At 44.6% G+C, this 20,095-nt stretch overlaps 2 protein-coding genes across 3 annotated transcripts in view; both read left to right on the forward strand.

The window, feature by feature from the left end:
* Positions 1–2,154: 2,154 nt before the first annotated feature.
* On the forward strand, positions 2,155–13,033 carry POLR2D (RNA polymerase II subunit D; the record flags this gene model as incomplete). 2 transcript variants are annotated; one of them, XM_079710406.1, is made up of 4 exons in its annotated part: positions 2,155–2,227; positions 4,562–4,742; positions 10,424–10,519; positions 11,853–13,033. In XM_079710406.1, the coding sequence occupies 4 exons, from the start codon at positions 2,155–2,157 to the stop codon at positions 11,929–11,931; spliced, it is 429 nt and encodes a 142-aa protein (XP_079566532.1). In that variant the 3' UTR covers positions 11,932–13,033. The 2 variants fall into 2 exon arrangements, with proteins under 2 accessions (XP_079566532.1, XP_079566533.1); XM_079710407.1 differs by lacking the exon at positions 10,424–10,519.
* Positions 13,034–18,241: 5,208 nt separating this feature from the next.
* WDR33 (WD repeat domain 33) overlaps positions 18,242–20,095 on the forward strand; it is a 104,460-nt gene continuing 102,606 nt past the window's right edge. The window contains 1 exon segment of the mRNA XM_079710732.1: positions 18,242–18,262. The gene's annotated coding sequence lies outside the window, so the exon portion shown is untranslated.

Genomic DNA, 20,095 nt, shown 5'->3' on the forward strand with positions numbered 1-20,095 from the left:
GTTCCTTCAAGAGAAATTATAGTTCTAGAGATTAGTATTCCATATTTGCAGTTAAACAGCATGGAATTCCATATTGTTTTGTTTTGTTTTGTTTTTGGTGGTGCTAAAATATATATAACACAAAATTTGCCATTTTAAACTCATTCTGTTGTCTGAAACGTGAACTAAGCCATGTGGTCAGAGATCGGTGGTTCTTGTGAGACTGAGGGTGGAGGAAGTGCTCTAAAGCTGCTTCCAGATCAATCTAGGGTCTGTGACCTTGGCTTGAATATCTGCCTTTGAAAGGCACTCGCTGGGCTGGTTGAAGAACTTGACCCTGAGCCAATACAGTACAAAGAACCATAGTAGCTCTTGAGGAGCATAATGACCTCTTTCTCTGTATCGTTCCATATCTCTCATACCCCTTGCCACTTTCTGTCTTCTATGATGGAAAATAAGTTCAGATCTTGCATCAACCACTCTTAGTGAGCTCCTTTTGGGGACAGCTCTAGGACTGATTCATCTTTTTAACCTCAGGGCTTTGCACTTAAGTATTTATGATGGTTTTCCTGAATGAAAATGTGGACAAACCAACCTATGAAACATCACTATGTATTATTTGTTATTCTCCTTTCTTCTCTCTTCACCTGTTGACTTCTCTCCTGCTGTGTGTGTTGGGTATCCGGCTAGCCCTGGGGGCAGCCCATGGTAAGTCCAGTAAGTAGTAGTTGCTCTGTAAAGCCCTGTTGGATGGATAGATGAGAGAAAGGGGCCTATGCTGAGTTCAGGACCATTTCCCACACCCAGCTGCTGCATGTCCCCAGACTCCTCGGGACATCGGTCCACAGCTGTAATGAACTGTGTAGGAAAGCCCTTCAAGGCGGTAATAAGCTCTAACATACTATATAACCTGCCATTAATTCACCGGATACATTTCTTCTGGAAATACAGATACAAGGTAAATTAACTTTGTGAAAATTATATTTATAAATCAAAGGAATACAGGTACATATTCTCGTCTGGTAATATCCTCATTCATTTTCTCTTAACAGAGTTCACATGATACCTAAAGGTGGTTCACTCCTGAGCCAAGTAGTGCACTGTGATTATTTCCTTCATTGTACAGCCATCTGTTTTCTCTCAAGTTGGAAACTTTTTCATTTGCTTATCTTTTTAAAAATTAATTAATTAATTAATTAATTTTTGGCTGCATTGGGTCTTCGTTGCTGCCGGCGGACTCTCTCTAGTTGCAGCGAGCAGGGGCTACTATTCGTTGCGGGTGTGCAGGCTTCTGGCTGTGGTGGCTTCTCTTCTTGCGGAGCATGGGCTCTAGGCACGCGGGCTTCAGTACTTGTGGCATGCGGGCTCAGTAGTTGTGGCTCATGGCCTCTCGAGCGCAGGCTCAGTAGTTGTGGCGCACTGGCTTAGTTGCTCTGCGGCATGTGGGATCTTCCTGGACCAGGGATCCCAGGGATTGAACCCGTGTCCCCTGCATTGTCAGGTGGATTCTTAACCACTGCGCCACCAGGAAAGCCCCTGCTTACTTTTCTAAGTATCATCCAAATGTTCCAACAGGCCTCTCAATATCACTATCCACATGTTGAGAAGTATTGGAAAAATTCCACTACAAATCAAACATTTTAAATGCATAAGGCATTGTAAAAAATTACACTGTATGTTTTCGGAGTCACCTACCCAGCTTCCCATCAACGACAGTTCCTTGGGTCGGTCAGCGCGTTCCTGCATCTCATCTAATCCTTCCCTACGCCCTGGGAAGCAGGTGTCCTCATCCACACTTCACCGGTGAGTTAGCTGAGGCTCAGAAAGGCCAAGTGACCAGTCCCCACGACGCGCGGCGAAGGGCGTACTGGAGAAGAGAAGGACGGTTTCTCCGGAAGCGGCCAGCGCAAGACGCCCCTCGGCCCTCCGGGAACCCCCGCGACCCCGCGGCTCTGGCCTGTCTCCGCTTCCTTAAAGGAAGCTCAAGGCCGCTGCAAGTCCCTCGGCCCCGCCCGCCCCGTCGGGGTCCCGCCCACCCACAGAGGCCCCGCCCACCCACCGTGGCCCGCCCATCCCCAATGGAGCCCCGCCCCGTTTCCAAGACCACGCCCCCTCCGTGGCCGCGGCTCGGCGCTTCCGCTTCCGGCGGTGTGGGCTGCGGTGCGCGGCAAGACGATGGCGGCCGGTGGCAGTGATCCGCGGGCTGGCGACGTAGAGGAGGACGCCTCACAGCTCATCTTTCCCAAAGGTGCGGCCTGGGGCTGCCGGACTGCCCCCGTGGTCCTGCGTGGTCGCCGCAGGCCTGGGCAGGCGCGGCGAAGGGTAGGGAGGAGGGGGATGCGGGCCGGCAGGGTAAGGTGCCGCGGGAGCGGGCCAGCCGGAGTCCACGCCTGCAGTCCTGGAGCCGTCGGCGCCCAACTCCACACCGCCCCTGGGCGGCCTCTTGCTCCTGTTTAAGTAGTTTGTTTTATCCGATGAGCTGCGAAGTGCTGGAGGGATGTGTCAAAGATAAAGCTGGCACTAAAGGGGAAAGGACAGATTTTAATCAGTAATATACTATTGCAGTAGGACAGAGAGTCAAGCGTGGACTCATCTAAACTTCGATCTGTAGAGGTGACTGGGCATTTTAAAGGGAGAATGAAGGAATAAGGAGAGGAGTGAGCGGGGCCTCAGTAGGGTCGGGGAAGTGAAAAATTACGAAAAGCGGGAAGCGGGGTGTGGGTCCATTTGAAACCCCTTTGCATTTGTTAACTGGCGGTTAACTCCAACCCTCCCACACCCCTCGCTCTGGGCTGGGAGACAGGGGCCCTGCCTTAAGGTGTTGGCTGGAACAAAGAGTAAGTTATTTTGGCAGCCTTCAGTTTTCATAAACAGCCACTGTAAAGAGCTAGAGTCATCCCAGGGATGCGGCCTGGAGCTATTAGAAATCTTGTTAGTGTTTGAAATGCATTTATTTTATTTTTATTTATTTTTGGCTGCATTGAGTCTTCGTTGCTGCATGTGGGCTTTCTCTAGCTGTGGCGAGCGGGGGCTGCTCTTCGTTGCGGTGCGCGGGCTTCTCATTGCGTTGGCTTCTCTTGTTGCGGAGCACGGCCTCTAGGCGCGGGCTTCAGTAGTTGTGGCACGTGGGCTCAAGAGCTGTGGCACACGGGCTTAGTTACTCCGCGGCATGTGGGATCTTCCCAGACCAGGGATCGAACCCGTGTCCCCTGCATTGGCAGGCGGATTCTTAACCACTGAGCCACCAGGGAAGCCCTCGTCAAGTTTCTGTGGACCAAAGTTGAGTCCTTGGGGAGAAGAGGGCGCACAGGAAGGAGCCTGGAGTTTGGTCAGGGAGAGAATCTTTGTCAGATGGCTGGGAGTAAAGCACATTTTGCTATCAGAGAACTTACTCTTTGCAGTGTGATGTGCTTAATTTGTAATTTAAAAACCCAAACTAAGGGCTTCCCTGGTGGCACAGTGGTTGAGAGTCCGCCTGCCGATGCATGGGACACGGGTTCGTGCCCCGGTCCGGGAGGATCCCGCATGCCGCGGAGCAGCTGGACCCGTGAGCCATGGCCGCTGAGCCTGCGCGTCCGAAACCTGTGCTCCGCAACGGGAGAGGCCACGGCAGCGAGAGGCCCGCGTACCGCAAAAAAAAAAAAAAAGTAATAATAATAATAAAAAATAAGTAGAAGTAGAAAGCTTAAGATTTTAAAGTATCACATCTTACAGGTACTGGAAAATACAAAGTAAGCGGGGGAAGCCTTAACAGTATCCTCCTTTTAAAAAAAATTACTATATCCACAGTAAAACATGAAATTTCACACCTTTTCACCCAGAGGAAACGACTGTAAATAGTTTAGTGCTTATGCTTCCAAACTGTGCTCATTTATAAATATATACTTATACATATACACTTTATTCTTTGCAAAAATAGAATCATGCTATAGAAATCATACAGCTTTTTAAAAATTTCATGATATATCGTGTAGAACTGTTTATTCTTTCAAAGGGCTAGGTAGTACTTAATGGTTGTACCATAATACTATTTATCTGTTTATAGACATATAGTTTGCTTCTAGTATTGTATTTTATAGACTCTAGGTGAAATACTTCCTTCCATAGGATAGCTTCTTGGAAGTTTTGGGCATAATGGAAATATATGTTTCTTTTCTTTTTTATGGTGTAATAACTAAGAGGGAGATGGTTTTCTTAATTTCATGATAAATTAAACCTGTTTTTCATATTTAGGTTTTGTCTAGGTACTTTTTATTCAGGTTTTTGTTTGTTTGTTTGTTTTTTAAATGCTGTACAGTTAGAAATTCCCTGGCAGTCCAGTGGTTAGGACTCGGTGCTCTCACTGCCGGGGGCCCCGAGTTCAATCCCTGGTCGGGGAACTAAGATCCCACAAGCCACGCGGCATGGCAAAAACAAAAACAAAAACAAAAAACCTGAAAAATACTGTACAGTTGTGGGATATGAAGCCTCTGGATTTCTGTAGGGACAGAGACTTGCCGATGGTCTCAAAGGCAAAAGGAACGTTTAGAAGCTGACTTTTGGAGGAATATTTTCAGCTGACATTTATGCTTCTCACAAATAGAGTTTGAAACAGCTGAGACACTTCTAAATTCAGAAGTTCATATGCTTCTGGAGCATCGAAAGCAACAAAATGAGAGTGCAGAGGATGAACAGGAACTTTCTGAGGTCTTCATGAAAACTTTAAACTACACAGCCCGTTTCAGTCGTTTCAAAAACAGAGAGACCATTGCCAGTGTACGTAGGTGAGTGCTGACAGAAAGTTTTATTAATCCAGACTGTTAGACATCTGCACGTAGAATGCTGTCGCCGCCTCCCCCGCTCCTCCCCACCACCCCGTGGGCATCATCTGTACGATTAATGTAAGTAAAATAATGTCTTCGTCAAAATTTTGAAATAGCTTATATGGTCAGAATCCTCCTTGGCCACCTTTTGCTGTACCGCAAATCCCAGTTACCTCCGTGCAGAGTGACTGCTGTCAGAAGTTTGTTGTTAGCCCTGCAGAGCTTGTTCCATACATTGGCATACACACCATAAACACACAGCATTGTTTTATTTTGCTTTTTTGCTTTTTTTAATAAAGTGAGCTTATTTATTATTTCCCTGATGTGTCCTAGAGATCTTGCTATGTTAATAAGTATAAATCAGGAGCATTCTTTCTGGATCTTTGCTTCACCATTCAAAAGGTGACCGGCTTTTAGCATTTTTTCCTAAGGCATTGCTTCTCAAATTGGTCGGATGTGCTCTGGGAAACAGTGAGGTGCTGGGGTATATAGGAGGCCCCAGGGAAAACAAGAGCTGTTTTAGCATTTCTTTGATTTCTTCGAAGATGAACATTGTCTCATGTGAATTAATCATTTGAAGTTCTGATATAATTTGAGCCACTAGAGAAGTCTGTTTTTATAAACTGGGTGTCATCAGTGTTACTTGGTGGTATGGTTTAAAACATTTCTGCATTAAAGCAAACGGATACCAGTATATTGTGAAGTAAAACAAATGATATATATGAACTCTTTTTTCTAATACTTTAGTTGTATTTATTTATTTTTATTATTATTTATTTTGGCTGTACCACGCGGCATGCGAGATATTAGTTTCCCGACCAGGGATCGATCGAACCCGTGCCCTCTGCATTGGGAGCTCGGAGTCTTAACCATTGGACCACCAGGGAAGTCCCTGAATTATTGAAATAAATCATGAGACTTAAATCCTTGCAGTTGCAGAAAGTCATTTGTGCCTATGCCCCCGAGTTGGCTGTGGGTACTTGTTTGCTTTACTCTGGTGAAATGTTTGAGAAGTACTGTCCTAAGGAAAAGCAAGTGGACAAAAAGATGTATATATGCAAATATTCTTCAGAGAGCTATTAATAATAGTCACAGTTTAAAAAGAAACTAAATATTCAACAGTAATTAAATAAATCGTGGTAAATCCGTTTGATGGACTACTATATTGTCATTGAAAATTATGATAGAAAATGAAATTGAAGGATGTTCACATAATTTAGGTGTGCAGAAAATGAAGTGATAAAGCTGTATATGAAGTATAGCCTGTTCTGAAAAGTGTGGGTATATGCATGGGGAAAAGATTACATACAAAACTGCAGTGTTGAACCAAAAAGATGACTTGAATAAATGAAGGTGGACTTAAACATTCACGAATAAGAGGTCTTAATACTGTAAAAATGTCATTTCTCCTCAAATTAATGTATACATTTAGTGCCATCCTAAATCCTCAAGGTAATTGATATATATTCTCAGATATGCTCGGAACTTTGTAAGTAGGGTTTTGGATGACAGTGCATTCATTGTTATACCATCTTGAACATCTGTAATTTGTTTTGTGGCTGTTACTGTTATTCCACTGATAAAGCATAATTTGCCATATAATGCAATTAAGATGAGGTGGTAATAGATCATTATAAATAAACATACAGTGGCTGAGGCAAGGCGCCAATCACCTGAATCCTACCAGTGGGCAGCACAGGCTACCTAAGTGGCGCCAAGAAAAATATATCTTCCGCTGTGAAAAATAAATAATAATAAGTTAATTAACGAATGCCCCCCCCAAAAGATCTAAAATTTGTAAGAATGGTCAGAAAAACTTTTTAAAAAAATAAATTTATTTATTTATTTATTCATTTTTGACTGTGTTGGGTCTTTGTTGCTGTGCGTGGGCTTTTCTCTAGTTGTGGTGAGCAAGGGCTACCCTTCGTTGTGGTGCGCGGGCTTCTCATTGCGGTGGCTTCTCTTGTTGCCGCGTGTGGGCTCTAGGCGCGTGGGCTCAGTAGCTGTGGCTCTTGGGCTCTAGGCACACAGGCTCAGTAGTTATGGCTCACGGGCGTAGTTGCTCCGTGGCATGTGGGATCCTCCTGGACCAGGGCTTGAACCCATGTCCCCTGCATTGGCAGGCAGATTCTTAACCACTGCGCTACCAGGGAAGCCCCAGAAAAACTTTTAAAAAGGAAAAGGAAGGGGAGTTTGCCCTATAAGCTGTTAAAATACATTAAAAAGTGACAGTAATGAAAATAGTGACACTTTGGCCTGAGAATAGATAGATGATTGGAGCAGAATAGAAAATTCAGGAACAGATACAAATCCAAATCTATTATGTTTTATATGAGTCCAGTGTATGGCAAAGATGGTACTGTATGTTACTGGGAAAATATTTTTAAATGAAGTTGTAACTCTGTATACCTTATACCAAAATAATTTCTGAAGGAATTAAAGATTTAAATGTAAACTATCATGCATAAAAGTGCTATGTGTGGGGGCTTCCCTGGTGGCACAGTGGTTGAGAGTCCGCCTGCTGATGCAGGGGACGCGGGTTTGTGCCCCAGTCCGGGAGGATCCCGCATCCTGTGGAGCTGCTGGGCCCGTGAGCCATGGCCGCTGAGCCTGCACATCTGGACCCTGTGCTCCGCAACGGGAGAGGCCACAACAGTGAGAGGCCGTGTACCACCAAAAAAAAAAAAAATGCTATGTGATAACTTAAGTGAATATACAGTTTTGGATCTGGTTAGCAGGACTTTAAATGAGGGGAAACTTGATGGACTATTATAGCTGGCTGTAAGCTTTGCAAAGGCGAGGACTTGATTATATTCATTATTGTAGGCACTAAATAATTTTTAGTTGAGTAAGTAAATGAATTTACATAAATATCTTTAAATAAAGTGCCATAAGTAAAATCTAAGTGTGAATAAACTGGGAAAAGGATTGATATCCTTAATGTTAAGAGCTCTAACAAATAATTAAGAGATGACACCCAGTTTATAAAAATGGATTTATTAGTCTCTAATGACTTGATTTATATCAGAACTTCAAATGACTATCTAATTCAAATGAAATGTTCATCTTCTAGGAAATCAAAGAAATGCTAAAATAGCTAAGTAGGTTTAAAAAGAATGGGAATCAGCTCGGTGCTTTGTGACCACCTGGAGGGGTGGGATGGGGAGGGTGGGAGGGAGGGAGACGCAAGAGGGAAGGGATGTGGGAACAGATGTGTATGTATGACTGACTCACTTTGTTATAAAGCAGAAACTAAAAAAAAAAGAATGGGAAACCTGGGACTTCCCTGGTGGTCCAGTGTTAAAGAGTCCACCTTCCAATGCAGGGGACGCGGGTTCGACCCCTGGTTGGGGAACTAAGATCCCACATGCCACAGGGCAGCTAAGCCCGTGCAGCACAACTACTGAGTCCACACGCCGCAACTACTGAGCCCATGTGCCTCAACTAGAGAGAAGCCCGCGTGCTGCAAACTACAGAGTCCATGTGCCCTGGAGCCTGCGCGCCACAACTAGAGAGAGAAAAACCAGCATGCCACAGCTAGAGAGAAGCCCACATGCTGCAACGAAGAGCCCACGTGCCACAACGAAAGACGCTGCCACGAAGATCCTGCGTGCTGCAACGAAGACCTGACACAGCCAAAAAAAAAAAGAATGGGAAACCTAGTGTAAGAAGTAGAGGCAAGAGGCACCATCTTTTACTGCTGGTGGAAGTGTAGTGTATATTGGTAAAGCCCTTTTAGGGCACTGTCTCTCAGAAAGAAGCCACCCAGTTATATCATATCATATCCTGTGACTGAATAATTCTGCTTCCAGGGATTTCTCTTTAAAGCACACAGTAATCAATCAAGTGCACAAAGAAGTATACATTTACAATGATGTCTAGAATGCATTATTTTTTATTTTTATTTTTTTTTTGCCGTACGCGGGCCTCTCACTGTTGTGACCTCTCCCGTTGCGGAGCACAGGCTCCGGACGTGCAGGCTCAGCGGCCATGGCTCACGGGCCCAGCCGCTCCGTGGCATGTGGGATCCTCCCGGACCGGGGCACGAACCCGTGTCCCCTGCATCGGCAGGCGGACTTTCAACCACTGCGCCACCAGGGAAGCCCTAGAATGCATTATTTTAAATGATGAATAATTGGAAACAACAGAAATGTTCAACAGCAGGAAATATGATATATAAATTTATGGCACAACTTTTCAGTGCAATGCCATGTTCAAGGTAAAGTTATGTGTGTACTAATATGGAAAACAGCTTCTGTATTGTTGAGTGAAAAAAGGCCAGTTACAGAATAACATTTGTTATAATTCCTTTCGGGGTTTTGTTTTGTTTGTTTTTTTGTTTTTAATTATGTAAAGGGGGGTGGACTCTCTACGAAAATGTTAACAGTGGTTATTTCTGGGTAGAATTTCAGGTTATTTTCCCATGTTGGGGTTTTGGGGGGGTGGTATTTTTTTATAAATGAGCATGTGTTCATTTTACAACAAATGCCTCCATATAATACATACACTACATTATGAACCTCTGCCTGCGTAACTAAGTTTACAGTATTTTCTTTACAAAATGAAAATAGCTTTATTAGGTGACGAAAAGTTACAAAACAGAATGAGTGAGTTTGTATTCTAAAACATAGTAATATGTTTGGAATGGCATACTAAGATGGTAACATTGATTTTGTTTAGGTAGTGACTTTCAGTTTTCTGTCTTTATTTTCTCAATTTTTTTTTTTTTTTTGTACGTGGGCCTCTCACCGCCGCGGCCTCTCCCGTTGCGGAGCACAGGCTCCGGATGCACAGGCCCAGCGGCCACAGCTCACAGGCCCAGCCGCTCCGCAGCACGTGGGATTCCCCCGGACCACGGCACGAACCCGCGTCCCCTGCACCGGCAGGCGGACCCCCAACCACTGTGTCACCAGGAAAGCCCCTATTTTCTCAATTTTGAACAATAACTAATAGGCTTGTAATCGAGTGGTAAGGACAGGAAATGTTTGTTTCTGAACAGATAATTAAGGTCCTCTCTGAAACCAGATTTACCATGGACGACCTCTGTTTTAAGAAGTCGATGTGTGAGAATCCAGGATATGATTTGTATTGATGTTCTTTTTTACAGTTTGAGCTAGAAGTACATTTAAAATAAGATGCAGTTTATACATAGATTTGTACAAAGTAAGATATGCCTGTATTTATTTCTTAGATACACTTAAAAGAGAATTTTCTCCAAGTCAAAATGCCTGGTAGATTGGGGACATCTGACATCATGTGTTTGACATACAATTAATAACAAAGGAAGCAAAGAACAGTGGTAGGAAGAGCAAAGAGCAACAGGATACATTCGTGGGGGAAAGCTTGTATAGTCCTCGAGGTAGAGAGCAGTTTCTCAGAAGTTATCATCGCAAGCATTCTCTGCCTTGGTGTGCTCGCCTCGTTTTCACTGTCTCTGCATGATTTCGTTGTAGCTTCCTGTTCTCCAGGAAGAGGAACAGGAAGTGATTTGAAAGTGGGATTTTGCAGCAAACCTAACCATAATGGGAAGATTGCAAGTGCTTTATTTTTTCTCTTCCTTGCTAGCTACATTTGATGCCCTTTTTCCTATTCATCATTGTTTGATTTTGTTTGTTTGTCTTGATTTTCTTCCCTGTGATCAGCTTGCTGCTCCAGAAGAAGCTTCATAAGTTTGAGTTGGCCTGTTTAGCCAACCTTTGTCCAGAGACTGCTGAGGAGTCCAAGGCTCTGATCCCAAGGTTAGGACTGGTTGTGAAAAGCTCTATGTGTATTGGATAAATTCTTACAAGTAGAATTACTGTGTCTAAAAGCTGTGTGCATTTAAAATCTAGATAGATACCACCAACGTTGAATGAGTGCCTTTGTAATGAGATTGATGGTTTTATAGCACACCGATTGTTGGCAAAAATGTGTAACAGCTGAAACTCTGGTACACTGATGACAGGAGTGCAAATTAGTACGGTCACTTTGGAGAGCAGTTTGGCTACATCCAGTAAAGCTAAAGATGAATATACCCCATGACCCCAAAATTCATTCCTGGGTACGTGTCCTAAAAGCAATGCATACGTAGTTTAAAAGAAGACATGTATTCCAATGTTTATTGCTGCATTGTTAGTGATAGCAAAAACTGGACAACAATCAAGACTGGAGAAATCATTGTATGATCATACAATGTTTATTATATAGCAGTGAAAAAACTAGTGAACTAGGACAACGTGGAATAATGTCAACAAATGCCAAATTGAATTTTGAGTGAAAAAATTGCAGAAGGATACATACGGTACAATGCCATTGCTTATAGTTTAAAACCAGTACTGCATATTGCTGGTAGATACATTTACATATACTATAGTAAATATTAGTATAAAAGTACATGTAGGGCTTCCCTGGTGGCGCAGTGGTTGAGAGTCCGCCTGCCGATGGAGGGGACGTGGGTTCGTGCCCCGGTCCGGGAGGATCCCACATGCCGCGGAGCGGCTGGGCCCGTGAGTCATGGTCGCTGAGCCTGCGCGTCCGGAGCCTGTGCTCCGCAACGGGAGAGGCCACAACAGTGAGGCCCGTGTACCGAAAAAAAAAGTACATGTAGGGATGATGAATACCAAATTTAGGATAATGGTTACTTCTGGGGAAGGAAGAAAAGGAATTGGAATAGGGGAGCACACACAGAGCCATCGATTTGTGTCTGTCATGTTTATTAAAGAATCAAGGGGGGAGGGAATTCCCTGGCGGTCAGTGGTTAGGACTCTGAGCTTCCACTCCAGGGGGTCCGGGTTCAATCCCTGGTCGGGGAACTAAGATCTTGCATGCCACACAGTGTGGCAAAAAAAAAAGGGAATCAAGTGGGGATAACTTTTAAAATTAGCTTATTTTCTATACCTTTTATATGTTTGAAATACTTCATAATGTTTTTTAAAGGAAAGAAATAAGAGTTGAAATATAAAGGTGTCGGCGTTTAGGGGTAAGCGGAGAGGTGGGCCAGTGGTGTTCAAAGATTAGCACGCACGAAAGAAGAGGGTGGGGAACAGTGTTCAGTCGCTGCAACACTCACTTCTTTTGGTTTTCTTCTTGTAGCCTGGAGGGGCGGTTTGAAGATGAGGAGCTACAGCAGATTCTTGATGACATCCAGACCAAGCGCAGCTTTCAGTATTGATCCCAGATATCACTGCTGCTGGGGGAACCACATCACATCCCCAGCACAGCACCACTGGCCCAGGATCCAGGGCTGACTTGCACAGAAAATCTATTGCAGAAGACACTTGGGCTTCCTTTGGATAGAACAACCCAGTGCTTGGTCTTGGTTTAGGTTGCTGTTTCAGGCTCGACTGTTGGACCCTGATGGCCAGCGTAACCTTGGAGAGGCCTTGCAGTGGCTGCCTGAGCTTGCCTCTGGGAAGGGTGAGGTGGGGTGACGTGCATCTAAGCCACACTGCTGACGCCTCATATCACGGTCTTTGGCCCTTGTGTTATTTTTGATTCCTAATATTTCATGTTTTAATTTCAGTGTGTTCATAGTTTTTGAAGCTATACTAGAACATGTAAAACTGGTATGGGAAACAGTCTCACCTAAATGCAAAAGGAGCAATTAAACGAGACCTGTATCGTTGTTTGAAATTCTTAAAGAGAGGATGATAGCGCCTTGGTGTCCTTGTGCTTACCCCAGGAGACAGGGAAGAGTAGTTACACCTGAGGGTAACTGCTGAGCGCTGTGGGGCACATAGCCTTGAGATGGACAAGTACTGTGCCTTTCTTCTTGGATTGCTGCACAGCATAGATTTGGAGTAAGTGGTCTTTAAGCACTTACTTTGTCACTCCCAAATTCAGATTTTTCCTTCCTGGGCCGGATGTGAAGGAGTGAGCACTTCATAGTGTCCTCATATGGGGCATCGGGTCCAAACCTCTGGCCTCCTGCTTAGCAGCAGGTGTTCTGTGATGGAGGAGACGTGGGAGGAGGGCACCTGCCACTTCCCGAGCCACTACGGTGGCGTCACTCCATCTGAGGCAAGTTGAGGAGAAAACACTTTTAATTACTACACACTGCGGCTCTGAATTTTCTGAAGGGAAATACGCCTGTTTTCTTCACAGTTTGGGGATTTTTCTTTGAGGCACTTGTTGGCTCCAAGTGAATTCATGGTCCAGAGAAAAGGCTGGGGAAAGACCAAAGCTGGCTTTAAAAGTCAAGGTTGTTTTATGTCAACTGCTGACTAAGGCAAAAATAAAATTTCTTTAATAAAGTCTTTCAGTTTCTGAAATGACATGGTTTCTGAGTCACCAATATTCTTGTTTGTTTTGTTTTATGGTACACAGGCCTCTCACTGTTGTGGCCTCTGCCATTGCGGGGCACAGGCTCCGGATGCGCAGGCTCAGCAGCCATGGCTCACGGGCCCAGCCGCTCCGCGGCATGTGAGTCACCAATATTCTTGATGATTATTTGAAGGAAATGTCATTCATACCTCAATTAGAGAAGCATTTGAGGAAATAATCTTTTCATCCTTGGGCAACTTTACTTCTTTGAGACTCAGTGTTCTCAATTGTAAAATGTGGATAATAGTTTCTGTGCCACAGATGTTTTTAAAGATTGAATGAGAAAATTATGAAAAAGAGCCTATTGGTGTCTGACATACACTATACCCCAGTAAAAGTTAGCTGTTATTAGTCAGCTTGCTTTGTAGAAATCAGTGCAAGGGGGACTTCCCTGGCGGTCCAGTAGTTAGGACCCTGCACCTTCACTGCCGAGGGCCCTGGTTCGATTCCTGGTCAAGGAACTAAGATCCCACAAGCCATGTGGCACAGCCCCCCCAAAAAAAAGAAAGAAAAAAGAAATTAGTGCAAGGAATTGGTAGCATACCCACTGGTACTGGTATCACACTATGAAAACAAACCCAACTGCCTACTCAAAGTCTGCAGAATTATCTTTTAAGAGAGTCAGTTCTGGGCTTCCCTGGTGGCGCAGTGGTTGAGAGTCCGCCTGCCGATGCAGGGGACACGGGTTCGTGCCCCGGTCTGGGAAGATACCACATGCCGCGGAGTGGCTGGGCCCGTGAGCCATGGCCGCTGAGCCTGGGCGTCCGGAGCCTGTGCTCCGCAACGGGAGAGGCCACAACAGTGAGAGGCCCGCGTACCGCAAAAAAAAGAAAAAAAAAAAAAAAGAGTCAGTTCCATGGTTGGCACCAGGCAATGAAACAAAAAGAACAGGCCTGGATGGCAGACCCGAGCTGTAATCCAGGCCGCGTGCGCTCGGTGGCAGGAGCAGGGCGGTGCTACCGTCTCCACGGGGTGCCCGCCTGTGAGCCCCCTGGGAGTATTAAACTGTGCGAAGTGGCTGGCATATCGTTAGGAACTAATAAATGGCAGGTAGTAAGGCAGCTAGAAGCAGTTTAACACAACAACAACAACAACTCATACCAGGGATTACAGGTAAAAGCAGCCTCATGCCATGTTACAGACTCAAAGCCTGGTCTGTGCCTTCTGCTGGTCAGGGTTCTGTCTAGTCCTGGACAGCAGCTCACTGTCCAGTGAACAGGAGGCCCTGCAAAATCTTTAATTATCTGTGAAACATAGTTAGACTCACTGTACTGTTTGCAAAAGCAGAATTCAAAACAAAGATGTCATGTTGTCAAAGCCTCACTTCACCAGAAAGCTACATTAACCAGAAAAGCTTTTCTGAAAGCTCTCGTCATCTTGGTTTTATAAAAATGTATTAAACTTGAGTCTTGAAAAAGCATTACTGGATGGGGCTTGAGCACAAGCCATTCTTATTAAAAATAATTGTTTTAAGCTTATTACTAAAACCATTGAAGCCTACACAAAGACTTCTGTGTGAATAATCATTGCAGCATTATTCATAATAGCCGAAAACTGGAAACAATTCCCATGTCCACCAGTTAGTGATTTGATCAGCAAAGTCTGATACAGCCATACAGTGGAATACTTTTTAGCAATAAAAAGGAATGAACTAAAAAAACAAAAACCCAAAGCATTGAAGCCCACAGGATATGCCAGTGGGGTGACATTTTTTCAGTTTTTTTTTTTTGGATTTATTTTATTTTATTTTATTTTTCTGCTTTATTAACACATTTAATCAGTTATACATATACATATGTTCCCATATCCCCTCCCTTTTGCGTCTCCCTCCCACCCTCCCTATCCCACCCCTCCAGGCGGTCACAAAGCACCGAGCTGATCTCCCTGTGCTATGCGGCTGCTTCCCACTAGCTATCTACCTTACATTTGGTAGTGTATATATGTCCATGCCGCTCTTTCGCTTTGTCACAGCTTACCCTTCCCCCTCCCCATATCCTCAAGTCCATTCTCTAGTAGGTCTGTGTCTTTATTCCTGTCTTACCCCTATGTTCTTCATGACATTTTTTTCCTTAAATTCCATATATATGTGTCAGCATACAGTATTTGTCTTTCTCTTTCTGACTTACTTCACTCTGTATGGCAGACTCTAGGTCCATCCACCTCATTACAAATAGCTCAATTTCGTTTCTTTTTATCGCTGAGTAATATTCCATTGTATATATGTGCCACATCTTCTTTATCCATTCATCCGATGATGGACACTTAGGTTGTTTCCATCTCCAGGCTATTGTAAATAGGGCTGCTATGAACATTTTGGTACATGACTCTTTTTGAATTATGGTTTTTTATTGTGAAAATCTTTAAGCACAGAAAAGCCGAAAGATTAGAGCATTGATCATACCTATGTTTTTCACCTGCATTTAACATAATATTTGTCATATTTGCTTTATTATATTTTTCTAGGAAGCGTGTGAAAGCATGACACTTCATTGAAAATTTAAGCATGCATTTTAAAAATACACTTTCCTCTGTTAAGTACAACTGTTGCACTTAGGAATATTGACAAGAATTTCCTGATAACTTAATATTCAGTTCAAACTTCTCCTGAGGAGGGTTCTGGGCCAGTAGGCAGTCCCAGTGTTGGTATATTTTAGTATATAAAATCAATCGTCATTAAGGATCTAAACTGACACTTATGAGAAATATTGAAGAAATACATGTGGCTACTGCCCTCAAGTTGTTGGACGAAAATACCCCTTTGCAACCCCTGGGTGGAAAGTGGGCCTAGACAGAGTTCAGGCCCTAAACAGTGATTGGTAATGTGTCTGCCTGTGGCTCTCCGTGCCTGTTCCTTCAGCAGCAGCAGAAGGGCAGTTTGGGACTAAACAGAAAGTGTGAGTGGCGACGGCAGGGTTGAAGGCAGGTCTGTCTACTGGAATCACGTTCAGACTTGGGTTCTGTGCGCCTAGCTCCCTGTGCGTGGCTCCCAGGGGGTGCTAAGTAGTGAGTATTGAGTAAATACACTGCCCCCGTTTGCCGAAGGTTGACTTGGAGTGCAGGGAGAACGAGAATGTACCTGAAATAATACAGTTGAAGGAGAGAGACGGGGGGAGGTGGGGAAGCAGCCCAGAAGACACCTGGGCATTTTGGAAGACGAGGCAAAGCTGCCCAACAGAACTTTCTGCAAGGTAGGAATATTCCGTATCTGCACTGTCCAGTGTGGTGGCTGCCTGCCACAGGTCGCCCTGGAGCACTTGAGGCTAGTGTCACTGGACTGAGGAACTGAACTTCAGTAGACAGCAACACAGAAAGATTTGGTCACATAGGCTAGTTTCCATTCAGTCAACTTTCTAGCTGTCTCAATTGGGATAGAGGCATTTACAGAACTGGCTGTGCTTGAGCCTTCTTTGCAAGCAGCTTTTATACATGCATGCATGCATGCTTCGCCGGGTCTTAGTTGCAGCATGTGGACTTCGCTGCAGCTTGCAGGATCTAGTTCCCTGACCAGGAATCGAACCCAAGCCCCCTGCACTGGGAGTCTTAACCATCGGACCACCAGGGAAGTCCCATGAACCTTCAATTTTATTTAAGTTTTAATTTTTTTTTTTTTTTTTTTTTTTTTTTGCGGTACACAGGCCTCTCACTGCTGTGGCCTCTCCCGTCGTGGAGCACAGGCTCCGGATGCGCAGGCTCAGCGGCCATGGCTCACGGGCCCAGCCGCTCCGCGGCATGTGGGATCTTCCTAGACCGGGGCACGAACCCGTGTCCCCTGCATGGGCAGGCGGACTCTCAACCACTGCGCCACCAGGGAAGCCCAGTAATAAATATTTTTAAAATTCCTGATTCATACTGCCAAATTACTTTCCTAAAGTTAGAAGACAACTTGTCTGTTTTGAAGTCGTGTTCTGAACTTCATATAAGTGGAATCATCCATGTCCTCTTTTGTGTCTGATTTAACAGTATCTGTGATATTCATCCAGTTTGTTGCATTTATCGGTAATTACAGGCATACCTTGTTTTATTGCACTTCACAGATATTGCATTTTTTTCCTACAAATTGAAGGTTCGTGGCAAGCCTGCATTGTCAGATCATGGTTAGCATATTTTAGCAATAAAGCATTTTGAAATTAAGGTATGTATTTCTTTTAGACAGTGCTCTTGCACACTTAATAGACTAAGTACAGTGCAAACATAAACTTATATGCACTGAGAAATCAAAAAAAAAATCGTGTGACTCACTTTACTGCAATATTGGCTTTATTACGGTGGTCTGGAACTGAACACGCAGTACCTCCGAGGTATGCCTGAATTTCCTGTCGCTACATAGTAGCCCACTGCATGACCACACCACAATTTATTTACAACTGCTGATGGACATTGGGGTTACCAGTGTCTGGTTATTACAAAAAAAGCTGCTATGAACATTCCCGTGCAAGCCTCTGGTGGACGCATGCACTCAGTCCTCTTGGAGGGGAACTGCTGAGTCTCAAGGGGAGGGTATGCTTAGTTTTAGTACTGGAAACAGTTTACCAAAGTGGTCGTACCCTGGGGCTCAGTTTTTATAACTTGGTCTCCACTCAGTGAGGAAAGGCGATAACTCAGAGGCACCGGGAACGCGCGAACTCTGTATGCTTGACTCAGCTCGGCGCTTTCCTTCAAATTCTTAAGCTATTGTCAGGCCGGACCCCCAATTCCACGGATGGATAAACAGACTTAGCAAATGCAGCACCGCCCCCGGACAAATTTCTCATTAAAATTTTCGAAAACAGGGTACTTCTGAGAGCATCAAGGTTAGCTCACAATGTGAAAAAAGTACGGCAGCACCACCCTCACCCGCTCCCGCCTCGGGCGACGGCGCCGACCTCCTCTCAGTTGGAACAAAGGAGTCACTCAGCTAAGCCGCGTGGGGTTCCGGTCAGGCCCCGCCTCTCACCTATGCACAGGCGCAGATTGAGCCCTAGGGAGCCCGGCGGCTCCGGCGCTTGTGACGTAGTAGCGTACGCCGGTGCGTGCTGACGCACGGGCGTGCGCTCGGTGGCTCATAGGGGAAGATGGCGGCTGCTCTTTTGGAGGAGTGGGATTGAGAGGGGAGGGAGGAGGCCAGACAGGAGAGACATTCCTGACTGTGAAGACGAACATTTCGCTCGCTAGTCATTAGGAGCTCTGCTCAGCGCCACAGGGTGAGTGCGGCGGCGGCATGGGACCGCTCGCCTGCAGCAGGCGGCGGCACTCTCCGCCATTTTCAAGCTCGGCCGTTGCGTGCTTTGGGGGCCTGGGGGGGTGCCTGGGGATGGGTTGGAAGAGCTGGGAGGATCGATCTCCCGAGGGCTCTTTGAGGCGGGTTCGGGCCTTAGGGGACGGGGCTAGAGGCTTGAGGCAGACCGGGAAAGGCGGGCATGGTAGGACTAAGGCCCTGACTGGGGACCGGTGGCGACGAGAAGACATAGGTAGGGTAGGCCACGGAGAAAACTGGGAAGTTTGGAGGAGGGAAGCGCGTTAAAACTGGGGCGGGAGTGGAAGGGGTTGGGCCGAGAGTGGAATGGAGTGTGGTTTTGAGTGGTTGGGTGAAGGGGTCACGGGAAGTTAGTTAATGGGAAACCTGTAAAACGGCGGAAGGTTTAGTCTCGTTATTATCGTGGCTGGAAGTCGCTATTTTAACAGGGATAAGTCCACAGCTTGACAGGCAAAAATCCCTTGCTCCTTTGGAATAGCTACATTAGTATTTTGTTTGGTTTAGATCATGGTCCCTGCAAATGTCCCTTAAGAACCTCCCGCACGTTTCCGATTTTAAGACTTCTGGCAACTAGATATTTAGGTTCTTAGAAGGCATTCTCTTTTTTTTTTTTACGGAGAGGAAAAAACTGGTTACTTGGTTGTAAACCCTAGTGGTTGGTGGTCCTTCCGGAGAAAGGAGAAGGAGGCGGGTCGATAGGGAATTCCGTAATTGGACCTGTTTAAATCAAGTCAGAAAAGCACGGATTATTTGTAGAAAGCCTGTCAAGAATGTTTTGAAGTAATTTCCACACAGATGACATGAAGTTGACTGTTCGGGAACTTTTGAAGACGAGTGTGAACAAAAAGCCTATGTTAAAAGGAATACCTCTTGTTAGCACTGAGTTGACTTTCAAGTACACTCTGGAGATTCAGTGTACGCAGCATTTTTTGCCTGTGAACGTGATGCAGTGGTCGATCTGTTTAAGTTAAACAAAACTTCTAGAGACTGTTAGTTAAAAGGAAACATGTTCATTCTTCCCCTGATGGCAATTTTCTGTTCCTCGTCTTAATTGCTTTTGACGCCTATCTTTTATAACCATAAGATACTTTTGCACTTTTTAATTGGTCTCCTTGCCTAGAAGGCGGCAAAATACTGTATCGGTTTGAGTTTGTGTTGAGGCATCTAGTTCCGTACTTGGCCTTTTTTCTTGAAGTTTAGGGAAAAATTTTATCTTTGTGTATATGGGGGAAGAATTTTCATAGAAAGTTGGCCTTACATCACAGTGCTTTAGGAAAAAGTAAATCCTTATCCCTGAAGTTGATGGCTTAACCTGCATTCTTAGGTTGGTGAAAAATACTAAAACGACAGATTTTGCCATCACAATTTTACCCCGACCTAAGGCTTTAATTATACTTTTAGTAACCACTTAAGGTGCTTATTCAAAGCTCTCTTTGCTAAGTAATAAGTCCGTATATTTTTCACACTACTTTGGGAAAAACGTGCTATTTGATTATTGCTGAAGTTCGAACTGTTCCATATTTCAGAATAAGAAAGAAGAAGGTAAGGTAAAGTAAAGCTTTGTAACTGTAACAAATATATTGACAAAGATATCAGTGAAAGCTTTTCACTTAGGAATCTATTTATGTAATCCTTTTGAGGTTGCTTAGCAAAAAAAAAAGCACTTTTAGATAAAGTGTATTAATTAGCTAGAGCCTGCAGATTAGAAATCTTCATTATCAAAGTATGTTTAATTAAATGTCATAAACTTACCAGTTGTTTAAGCATTCCAGATTTGTTG

The sequence above is a fragment of the Hyperoodon ampullatus genome (assembly GCF_949752795.1).
Source record: "Hyperoodon ampullatus genome assembly, chromosome: 8".
Lineage (NCBI taxonomy): Eukaryota > Metazoa > Chordata > Mammalia > Artiodactyla > Ziphiidae > Hyperoodon > Hyperoodon ampullatus.